Source organism: Aptenodytes forsteri, unplaced genomic scaffold (assembly GCF_000699145.1).
Source record: "Aptenodytes forsteri isolate BGI_AS27 unplaced genomic scaffold, ASM69914v1 Scaffold287, whole genome shotgun sequence".
Lineage (NCBI taxonomy): Eukaryota > Metazoa > Chordata > Aves > Sphenisciformes > Spheniscidae > Aptenodytes > Aptenodytes forsteri.
The window spans coordinates 782,915-794,475 of NW_008794854.1; the positions used below are offsets into that span (position 1 = coordinate 782,915).

Genomic DNA, 11,561 nt, shown 5'->3' on the forward strand with positions numbered 1-11,561 from the left:
AATACAGTCTTCAGCATCCCCAGTGCCAGTCTGCTTGTTTCTTGGACAAGGGAGAAGGGATTAAAGGGGAAGAGGTGGCATGACAAAAATAAAGTTATTAGCATTGGCTTAATTTTTTACTTATGGTACATCTTTGAAGTCAGAAAGTTTATTAAAAATTATTCTTGAAAGTAAAACTGTTTTTATACACAACAGAAGTATAAGACACATTTCATATTAATGATCTAGTAAACTAGTGAACTGTCCCTTAACTGTGTTTCCAAAATATAACTTTCAACCATATGCTCCGTAAATATCTGGAAGAGCAGTCTAGTTTTAGAAAGTGTAACAAACACATGCAATTAAAAAAAGCTTGGCAAAAGAAATACCATTTTATTACAGTATACAGTGCTATTTCCATTTTAAAATGGACAAATGCCAAATGAAACTAACAGAAAACCAAAAATCTCTAAAGATGTAAAGACCATCAATGAACATATTTAAGTTAAAAAACCAAACTATGGCATGTTGTGTATTTGAAGTTTTATTGATGGGAATGCAAATATAACCATGGCATATCACAAAAACAATTCATAACATTTCATTAAAAACAGTTCCTTGAAAACATCTGCAATCATCTATAACAAATACACTGAATATTTGAATCCTTTTCAAAATCAAAATATTCCTCTAGAAGCCTATTGTATATGGTTACTAAAAACCCAACATCAAACTTTACAATAAAAAAAATTGCAGAAATACCTAAAAATGGGCACCTAAAATCAGTAGGTATCTCATGCAGCTGTATTTCAGGAAGTGCGGATTATTCTTTCTCAAGAAAATAAATATTCCCATTTGGTCAAAAGGTGTCCCCCCAAAAAACAGAGGGGCATTTCCTGATGGCTAATTATCACCTAGAACTCAAATGAATGCAGATGTTTATTGTTAACATAAATCTTTTTTTAAAATATGCTCTTCAGTCACAAGATTTGATTTAATTCATCAATGTGCATACCTGAGGTGCTATGTTGCCTACATTCAGTTTTCCTGGAAGAGTTACTAAAAGGAAACAAGTCAACACAGTATATTTTAGCTGAACTGTTCATTTTCTTTAAATCATTCTTCCTTTCCAAGGAACTTGTACACCTACTGACAGTTTGTAAAAGAATGCCATACATCTTTTATTTCTCTCTCATGTCTTCATTGCTTGGATCTGATCTGTTAATAAAAAGAAACAGCTAGTCTTAACACCAGATGAATTCTTGCTGTATTTTGCTTGTTGAAAACATAACCCAGTATTGTCCAGGTTACAGAACTACACTGATAGATATTTTGGTGCAGTTACAAGACTGGGGGACAATGCGGTTAGAGTTGTTTTCAACTTGCTCTCTCATCCACTTCTGAAATTCCTCCACAGCCAAGTTGTTTCTCCCAAACGTTGCTAACTAAACAGGAAGACTCTGCCACACAATTCAATTTTTATCTTTTTTGGGCTTATAAGGTAACTTTAGTGTGAATAAGTCCTGGAGGCTTACTTTATGAAGTACATATTTCAATTTGTTGTACACATTTCAGCTTCCACATAACTGAACATGAACTAACTCCACAACAGCAAAGGATTTAACGTTTGCTTTTGAGTAACTCACATGAAAACTTCTTTGCTCTCAGTAACCACACTTCTCCATACTGCTGCCTGATTGCCACCTCTCAATTCACTTCAAACATTTCCTTAGTTAGCATAAATGTACTGCATCCCCATTACAAAATGTGGAAATCAGCACAATTACTCCCACTAATAGGGAACATGAGCTGGGCTTAGACTGCTGTGAGTTAGGTTAGTTTTACCCTACTGATGATGTGGTGTTGCAATAGTAACCCCATTACAAAATACAGAAATATGCAAACTCAGCCTTCACCAGGGAAAAAAAGGCAAAACCTTCTTCCTCTGCTGCCCCAAATCTGTGAACTACCTGTAATGGGTCTGCAAAAGGTAACTAAGGAAAGCATGGCTGTTGACAAGCAGAACGGTGCATTCATTAACCAGGTGTCATTTCCTCCACTGAATTTTATGGCATCCACAGGCTGTGGTTTAGGGACCACTATAACTTAAGAGTTGTTCCAAATATTTCCATCTAGTGCTCTAGGAATGAAGAGGAGAATCGTAGCAAAAATTTGTTCTTGAAATATCCAAGTCCTCATCCATTAAAAGTATAACTGCCAAACTGCACATGCTTAGGCAACAGTACAGTTTAAACCCAACCCCTCTTAAGCTTTTGGGGACACTGAGCCAGGGAGTTAACGGAAATTTTTAGATAAAGCCCATCCATGAAGAATTTCAACTCAGAAGATTAAGAAGTTTAACAATCCATGAGAAGTGAATTGCTATGAAGAGCTATGTAGGTGAGTGACAGCAGAAGCACCTGCTTACTGTGCTTAACAGTCTACATATACAACTTAAATATTTTGTCAGAAAATATTTAGGCAAGCATTTGAGATCCTTTTAAGTAGCTTGAAGCTACGTACAAAACCATCAACTCAAATTTGGATTGAAACTTAGAAGGTTCCTCAAAGATAAGCAGAGACCCTGAAAATCACAGGAGAATATTACAAAATCAGAACTATGCCTGAAATTAGGAAAAAGTACGTGATTTGGAATCTGCCTCTATGATAATAGGATACAGCAGTGAAGGAAACTCAGTAGTAAGATGCTGGTTCCCCACCACAGAACTCTTTTAGATGGTGGAGGATGCATCACTGTTCTTCTGTAGGGCAGTAAATCTTTTTGTAAAGACTATTTTTGGCTAGTATCCCTTCCTCTGAAAACATGACCAAATGTTTTTGTATTCTGCTGTAACACGGTAAAATAAACCATCTCTTTCTAATTAGCAGTAAGGATTCTAAGTAGAAAGGACAGTATTGTATCCATAGATAAATGGAGATACGTTAAATCAGGGACAATGTTGGATATTATTTAGCTGCATTTTGAAGGAAATGAGCCTAGTGGCTGTGGCTCTGGAGCATCGCTGACATCTAGCGGCTGCCAGAGCCCAGAACACGCCAGTACAGAGAAACCGTCTTGCAGATTCAGATTATACTACGCTACCTAATACACTCACAATGTAAGCAACGTAAATTAGGGCGCTAAAATTAGAATGAGTCTACCAAAATAATACCACAATTCACTATTCTATACATTTAGCAGTACACGGGAGGACAAAAGAGACCAGATCCTTACCAACATACGACAGAAGGATATACAGCATCCATACCAAGTTTGTAATTAAAAACGTGTACGTGATGTATCATCTAAGCTGGATCTGATATTTTCTATGTATTTATGCTATGATCGTTATAACGTAAGTTGTTCTTATTTTGGCTCTAGATTAAAGAACTGAGGTTGAATAATCAAAACTAGTGTATTTGTCTGTGTACTTTGCTTATTTTTCTAGCCTGCTTATTCACCATTTCCTGATACATAACATTAAGTTATGTAAAAGTGGGACAGGACAGTAAGAATAAGTTAAAGAACAAACTGAAATACCACAATAATAAATTGAAGTGCAGGAGCTGGTATTATTGTTTACAAGAAAGCGTTACACTGTTTGCAAGAGTATGCATTAATATTTCATAGTACACACTTTTGTCAGAGAAACTGACACAATATTTTGTGTACATTAAGGAGGAAAATGAAAGGCAAATATGAGATAGAGCATCAGTACTCACTGTGTAATTTGATCTGACAGCAGAAGCGGACAGAAAGAAAACAAAGGAAATAATAAAGAAAACACCTTACAAAATGAAAAAGTTTAACAGGATGAAAATAGAGCAAGAGAATTACATATGATATACCTTGGAGCCAATCCACACCTTCTTGTAATCCTTCTCCTTTAAGAGCATCACTGGCACTGAAAGAAACAAGTCAAATTATGAAAACATTGTAAAAATACCAGTTTTAGTGGAGTCATCACTATACTTGTAATTTACAGAATTGCAAAGTAGCATCAAGTACAGTTTACTTCAGTTTTCTTCACATGGAGAAGGCTGCTTCTCAAATGATATATTCTAGAGTACCTTCCCAATATGGAAATACCATTTCAAGATGTGATCTGTTTTAATTCCAGTTTCAAGGCAGAGGAATCGTTCCTAGAACATAAGGGGTTCTGGAAAAGCTCCCACACAAGGCAGCCACATTTTTATGCGACACCTCCACTTAAATAAATCCCTCCTCAGACTGTGCTATAGAAGATATTTACTACCTACAAGAACAGTGATGAATCCTAGAATCATTTAGGTTGGAAAAGACCTTTAAGATCGAGTCCAACCGTTGTCCCATGCAGTTCCTATACACAACGAGAATGCTGGAGTACTGGAGGAAGAAAGTATAGTGCGTATACACTTCATTGTAACAGCAACCCTAGGAGTGTCTGTTAATATATATTAAGCTACACTGAGAACAGTGTGAATCTACCTTTTGAATCACAGGGGTATAACTGTTTAAAGGTCCCTCATTCTTCAGCTTATAAAAACCAGCACAGCAGTGAATCTGGACTGTGAACAGTGTGTCTACCTTTTGAATCACAGGGGTATAACTGTTTAAAGGTCCCTCATTCTTCAGCTTATAAAAACCAGCACAGCAGTGAATCTGGACTGTTACTGTGGTTAGCTATGAAGTTACCTTCCAAGACCTTGGGAATTAATCAGCGTCATTTTGGAGACAAAAGCAGTGACCCCAAAACAACGCCCAGGTAATCAAGTTTAATCTTAAAGGGCCTAAAATGAAAATTGTAGTTTTCAGCAGCATTTAGCTGCTAATTTCACTTTTATTTATAGTATCCGAGGACTTTAGTAAGACAAAAATCTAACTTCTATAAAACACTTTTGATAAAAAGAGAGGTTTTTTTCCTTGTGAACACTGGCACAAAATCCTTCTATTTATATGAAAGCTCACATCCTTCAGAAAGAAAAGACACTAGCTCCTACAACTAAAAATCCCCTCAAACATTACACGTACAAAAAGTACGGTGACCCTCTGAATTCACATGAGAACAGTTTACTAAATGGCCTTTCAACAGTAGTTTACTAAAGCATCTGCAGAGTGGAAAAAAACAACTCTAAAGGTTTTATTGCTGATATTCTGAAACCTGCAAGACAAACTAGCAGCAGCACTCTGATAACAATTCTACTCAATTTCCCAGCAAAAAAATAATAGCAGCTATTCTTCTGATAAGAACACTGCTTTCTGATTTCACTAGAAGTCCTCCATTTCATTATTTGGGTAACAGTTCTATTGTGAAAATTTTCAAGATACAGTCTACGTGAATGCATTGTGTGTTTAAAACAAGTTTCATAGCAAGTATTGTAATATCACTGCTGTTTCCACATGTGGCAGCACAGCATTTTATCTGGTTGATTTAATTTAATGTCATACAATACTGAGTGGCATGACAGAGCTAAAATGTGAATGTACAAAGTAATACCAATAAGAGGGCAGAAAAAGGGAAATTTACCAGATATGCCAGGGCTTGTCTTTGATGTTTTCTAATGATAGTAACTGAGATACTTTCACAGATGATATCGCATCCCTGAGGTCCATCTTGTTTGCAAAAAAGAGAATAGGCAGTCGACGGTGCTTAATATCTAGGCATGAGCAGAAATAGAACTATCATGACATTATGCAACACTTACTAATCTCTACACGTAATAAGCTACAAACAATACAGGAAGATATTTTGCTCACCTGTAACTGCAATTCTCTGAAGGTTGTATCCTACCAAGACGCACACTGTTGGGTCACATGGCCTCCGATGCACGCTTCAAGAATGCTCACAAACTTTCTGGCAGGCTTTGGGATCTTCCACCCCCTCTCCCCCTACCTTATACATACATTTAAAGCTGTAGGTATAAATTGCTGGTGAAGCTGAGGAACAGGAGATCAAACAACTGCCTACAAATACTACACATCTCTGCTTAGTGAGGACTGGATGTGTAAAACGAACAGAAAAATGATTTGTGTTCATTCATAACCTCACAACAATAGTTGCATAAGGGTAGTCTGAATTTAGCATCCTGGAGAGCATCCATGACTTCATAAAATAGGAAAAAAATGCACGTGTGGACATCCCTTATCCTACCTTCACTTGAAGACGACTTCTTTTCCAGAAGCTCTCCTCAGCTAGCAGTGAGAGCTACCGTCCAAACCAAGTACACTGGCAATTTCTGGCATACTTACACATTCAAAAGCATAAGCCTCGCTGATTACCACAAGGCTAGAGAGTCATTAGAAGGAAACTAAGTATACTCTCTTCAACCTGTCAGATGTAAAACTGCCAAAAAATTACCAGCACCAAGACTAACCGTAAGAATTTTTCACATTATTTAAACAAAGGATGAATTACAGGATTAGAAAAAAATCTAGATTTGAGTCTATCAACCAATTCTTGATGGGAAAAGAACTTAACACCCCCCCCCCGATGAAAATTGCTATCCAGGCTCTTTTTCAAATAGTAAAAAGAAAAGGTTATTTCACATAGGAAACAAGCTAAGGATTTATTTAAAAACTTCAAACATAAGCCAGCTGCCCCTGCTGGGGGCAGGGGGGGCAAAAGGAGACAGAAAACCAAAAAACCCAACAAACTGTCAATGCTGAAGTGGTTTGAACCTTCCTAATTATGTTATTTTCAACCCCCCTACTGAACCTTTCCACAAAATCAGTGGAGGTAACGCTATCTACCCATACTCAGAGATCATGAGTGCTGACCAAAACACTGACAATTTTCACAAATATGCACCCTATCTGGAGCTATTTTTTCCTCTGATATCCTCCAACACAAATCAAAGGCCTCAGAACACAAGCATAGAGTATCATTAAATCTCTCTTTTGATTCCATAGTTGAACAGCTTTTGTGTGTCCTGATTGAAACTTCTACATTACTCTATAGTATAATTAAATGAACCCTGGTATCCACAGGTTGCAGGTTATGGATAAATTAAAATCACAGAAATTAGTTGACATCACATATGCAAATAGCCAAGTTAATCAAGGATTTTAATTGCTTTAAAAAAACCACTGAAAAAAGGGGGCACAACCCACCCACATAGACTCATAAATGTACACTTAAAGATGTTTGCTAAATAAAGTGGTGGTCACAGAAATTTACATTATTTCCTACCTTAGGACATTGTTTCCTATTATGCAGTATTTCCCCCCCACACTTTTTACAGTTATTAATGGAAAGCTAACATTTTCTAGTTGCAAGTAGTTAACACATTAAAAAAAAATCCCAGACACCAGATATGTGTGATGTATAATTTTATACAAAGAATTTCAGATTTACAGGAATTTCAGTTTATTTTAGAAGCATGTGCTGGAGGTCAAGTGATCCAAGAGTCAATATCTAAAACAAGTAATCTATAGACTGCCATCTTGCAAAATGCTGAAGAATGAAGTTTGATTAAAAAATTAATATGATGGTGATCATTAAACAAGCCGTTATTTGTAGAGCGCATGGTCCACTTATGTAAATAAAAATAATTTATAGTTCTGATTCACAAAACAGTCCAAGCTAGTACAACTTCTAATCCTGTTAATGCTTCACAGTACACATTCCCTTTCACCTGACAGCCTCAGGCAAAGTCTGGCAAAAAGAGGGGACTGTTTTACTGAAGGATTGCTAAGATTTTCAGAGACAGGAATTGAGTCAAGGTTGTTACCCTGCACCTATTTAGACCTTAAGTAAACATGTAAATTTAAACCACTCCAGGAGATTCACAGAGGCAAAAGCATAGATGGGGAGAAAGGAAGAAAAGCAGAACAGTAATACAAATAAAAATATTGGTATGGTAAAACAGTCATATATTGATTCAGTTAATAGCTACTTTTATCAAACATTACTACTAGAAGAACTTTTTATTCTCTTTGGTTCTCTTAGATGTGACCTATCAAAATCCGAAACGATAAAACAGGAACACTGTTGCTGCATTTGAGCCGAGCTGCTCCAAGGCCAAAATACAAAACTGCCCTTTCCTGGTTCTAGGGAATGTACTAGGTGGCCATAGCCATGGTCTTTCAGAACTAGAAGACACAAACACATCAACAACTGAACAGCGCTGACCTGCTAGATCAGCATTAATAACCTATTAATGCCTAAATGAAAAGCCGCACCTAAGCTTGCATCTCCTCAGTCTTAACATTTTCACTCTTTTGCCTTCTAATAAACCAGTAATTTATTACAGCAGTCTTTACCTTCACCCTTGGTCCTATGTGGTTTCCATTTTAACAACAGAATCGCCTTTTACCACTGTGGTTAATATCTGCTTTGGTACAAAGTTCCTTGGCCTCTATGTAATCCACCTGCAGCCTTTGGTTCACCTCGCCCTCCCCTTTCATTGTTGCAAGACTGTCTTTTCAGTGTCTGCATTTGAAGTGGCCCATACCCTTGAACATGAAATTAAGAGGGCCCAGTCAGCTCACACGTACTCAGCTACAGCATCTTTGTTGATGAACTAATGTATTGTACGCAGTCTTCATGGAAAATAAAATCATAGTAACATAATTGCCCCTATCACATACTGCTTTTCTTGGTTAGAAATGCAAGTCAGCATCTCCTTTCTTACTTTCAGCATGGTAACCCCGTAAGTTAATGCTTAGTAAATAAATAAAAAATTACAGGATTATTTCGCTTTTAGATTTCCTGCATGTAGTTTTATAATCTGGTTAGTCAGAGCAACTACCTAAAGTGCTGAAAGTCAAAACTGCATATTGCTTACAAAAACATTCCAGTAATGTTGGCTATACGGAAGGGCAAAGAAATGAAGAATTGACCAATCTCGGAACTTAACTGAAAAAGTGTAGCCTCATTAAAAAAAAACAGAAACAAACAAACAACCCCCCTAAAACCAACCTCCCGATCATGAATCCTCTCATATCCTCTTCCATCCTATGTATCCTTTTATAGGCAATTGAAACTGACTGGTATAATTATCCCTCCTTATTTCTGGCTAAAGCATAATAATTTAAAAAAAAAAAAAGATAATGAAGATGAAAAAGATCTAATTAGAAGTTACATTAAAGGATTTAGCTGTCTTCATGGAAAAAAATCCAGACAGGGAGATATTTTTTTGTATGTGTTTGTCCTCACATACAGGCTTTCCAGCTTCCAAAGGGTCAAAGTCTATTCTTCCTCAAAACAATGCAACTTTTGATCTGTATTGATTAATAAGAGACCAATCCAACTCAGTATAGCAAACTGAAGTATGATCAGTTTGTAAATGTGAATAGGTATAAAAAAACACCCCCAAACTTATTGAAGACTATTATTGTTCTAGTATTCATGAATGGCTAAAATATTTGCAAAGTACTCAGAATGAAGAATGTGTCAGATAAGGGCTTTTCTTAAGACAACATAACAAATACGGAGACAGAAGGGGAAAAAAAGCCTCCTCACCTGGATGATTCAGAAGGGTGTCAAGTTCCTCTTTGGCCACAACCATTCTTAATTTGTCACTGCTATCAATGACAAAAATAATGGCTTGGCCTTCTCTGCATAACATAAAAAGAGCAAAGAAGCAAATTATAGGTTCTCTTAAACTGTGATTAAGAAAAGGCTTCAGAAGAAACACCAAAAAAAGCAAACAAACCTGATTTTTTCCCTCTAATTTTTGTTGGTTTTATTTACCATTAACATTTGAATCCAGTCTTATTCCTGAAATTCAATCTTTTGGTAACCTGCATAATTTCTTTGAGACATGAGGTTGTTAGATGTATGACTCATACAAGGTTCAGTCTATACAGACCCTTCAGAAAAGCTTGATTTCACTACTGAGGCTGAAAAATAAACTCTGAAAATGTAACCAACTGCTATTCTGACAGTGTGGTCAGACAGACAAAATCTCAAGACAGGTTTTTGTAGAAATTATTTATTTCCTACACTAAACCAAGTTTATTTAGAGAAAGGTCAATTACCTTTTTAGAAAAAACTGTGTCTCCACAGCTGTTTAACAACTAGGCATATGCAGATTAATTTAACTTTTACAAAAGTCTGCATAAACAGGACATTTCTTTTGTTTTGAATAACAGGTAAAAACTTTCAACTATTTCAAATCATTAAGACATTTTGCTGGCAATATGACCACAGTCACAACATATATACAACTATTCAACTCATCATTTCAGGATATTACCGATATTTTATGACTTGATGTTCCATTTATTGAAACATACTTGAAAGCAAAATAAAATCTGACCAATTCAGAAGAACAGTTAAACACCCACAAAAAGTATTTTTAATTTACATTTTAATGTAATATTCACTTCTCCTTCATTTAACATTTCTCTGAGACCATCACGGATACATTCTTCACACCCCAGCAACATCTACCTTCGTACTTTGATAAGAAACAGTCCTAGACCTACTGAAAAACAGAAATAACTTGACCAGCCTAAGATTGTATGAGCAGGTCCATTCTCTTCTGGAGTACAGAAGAACTTTGAGAGCAAATAAAGCTTTTGCACCAGCCTAAGTGTATGAGCAGGTCCATTCTCTTCTGGAGTACAGAAGAACTTTGAGAGCAAATAAAGCTTTTCCAGCTGAAAATGCCTAAGTACTTTTTATGAGCATACTGTACTGTACTCATATTAGCTGAAAATGCCTAAGTACTTTTTATGAGCATACTGTACTTTTCTAGAGGAATCAGAGTCCTAGCATGTATTTACTGCCAGAAGATAGCTTCACAAACAAGTAACAGGGACACAACATGAGTTTACATATATTTAAGACAAGCGTACTTTGAGGACATCCTAGAAGATAGTTTCAAGCCAAATAGAAGAAAAGGGCAAGCTTCAAGTACTTCTGATCAACTACTGTCAAGTAGTTGCTTCGATGATCAGTAGACACTTGATCAGATTTGATTTGATTGCCATTTTGCAATTCTTGCAAAATTAAATCTTGCTTAGCTTTATCAACCAAACAGCACATTATTATTTTTATATTATCCTTAGAAGTTAATCTTAAATATGCGACTACTGCACTGGATCAGGAAAAGAGGTGGATACAAGTGCACATTACATTGTCAGCATTACCTAAGAAACTCCCTTACTGTTAGATGTCCCTTACTGTTGCAGGACAACCAGGGGATTGCAGGACAACCAGGGGATCAGGCCCAGCCAGCATGGGTTCATGAGAGGCAGGTCCTGCTTGACCAACCTGATCTCCTTCTATGACCAGGTGACCCGCCTAGTGGATGAGGGAAAGGCTGTGGATGTGGTCTACCTGGACTTCAGCAAGGCCTTTGACACTGTCTCCCACAGCATTCTCCTAGAGAAGCTGGCAGCTCACGGCTTAGACAGGTGTACTCTGCGCTGGGTCAAAAACTGGCTGGACGGCCGGGCCCAGAGAGTTGTGGTGAATGGAGTTACATCCAGCTGGCGGCCAGTCACGAGCGGTGTTCCCCAGGGCTCAGTACTGGGGCCGGTCTTGTTTAATATCTTTATTGATGATCTGGATGAGGGGATTGAGTGCACCCTCAGTAAGTTTGCAGACGACACCAAGTTGGGCGGGAGTCTTGATCTGCTCGAGGGTAGGAAG

The 11,561-nt window shown here is 37.1% G+C and overlaps 1 protein-coding gene across 2 annotated transcripts in view; it reads right to left on the reverse strand.

Annotated features, from left to right (window-relative positions):
- Nucleotides 1-480: 480 nt before the first annotated feature.
- Nucleotides 481-11,561, reverse strand: part of ARL6 (ADP ribosylation factor like GTPase 6) — a 17,444-nt gene continuing 6,363 nt past the window's right edge. The window contains exons 4-8 of one of the 2 annotated variants that reach the window (XM_019470825.1): nucleotides 9,423-9,517; nucleotides 5,487-5,616; nucleotides 3,829-3,884; nucleotides 3,703-3,715; nucleotides 481-1,197 (exon numbers count right to left, since the gene is read on the reverse strand). In XM_019470825.1, coding sequence (XP_019326370.1) covers nucleotides 1,161-1,197; nucleotides 3,703-3,715; nucleotides 3,829-3,884; nucleotides 5,487-5,616; nucleotides 9,423-9,517 — 331 coding nt within the window. In that variant the 3' untranslated portion in view covers nucleotides 481-1,160. The remainder of the gene's footprint in view (nucleotides 1,198-3,702; nucleotides 3,716-3,828; nucleotides 3,885-5,486; nucleotides 5,617-9,422; nucleotides 9,518-11,561) is intronic. The other variant, XM_009274570.1, reaches the window with a different exon arrangement.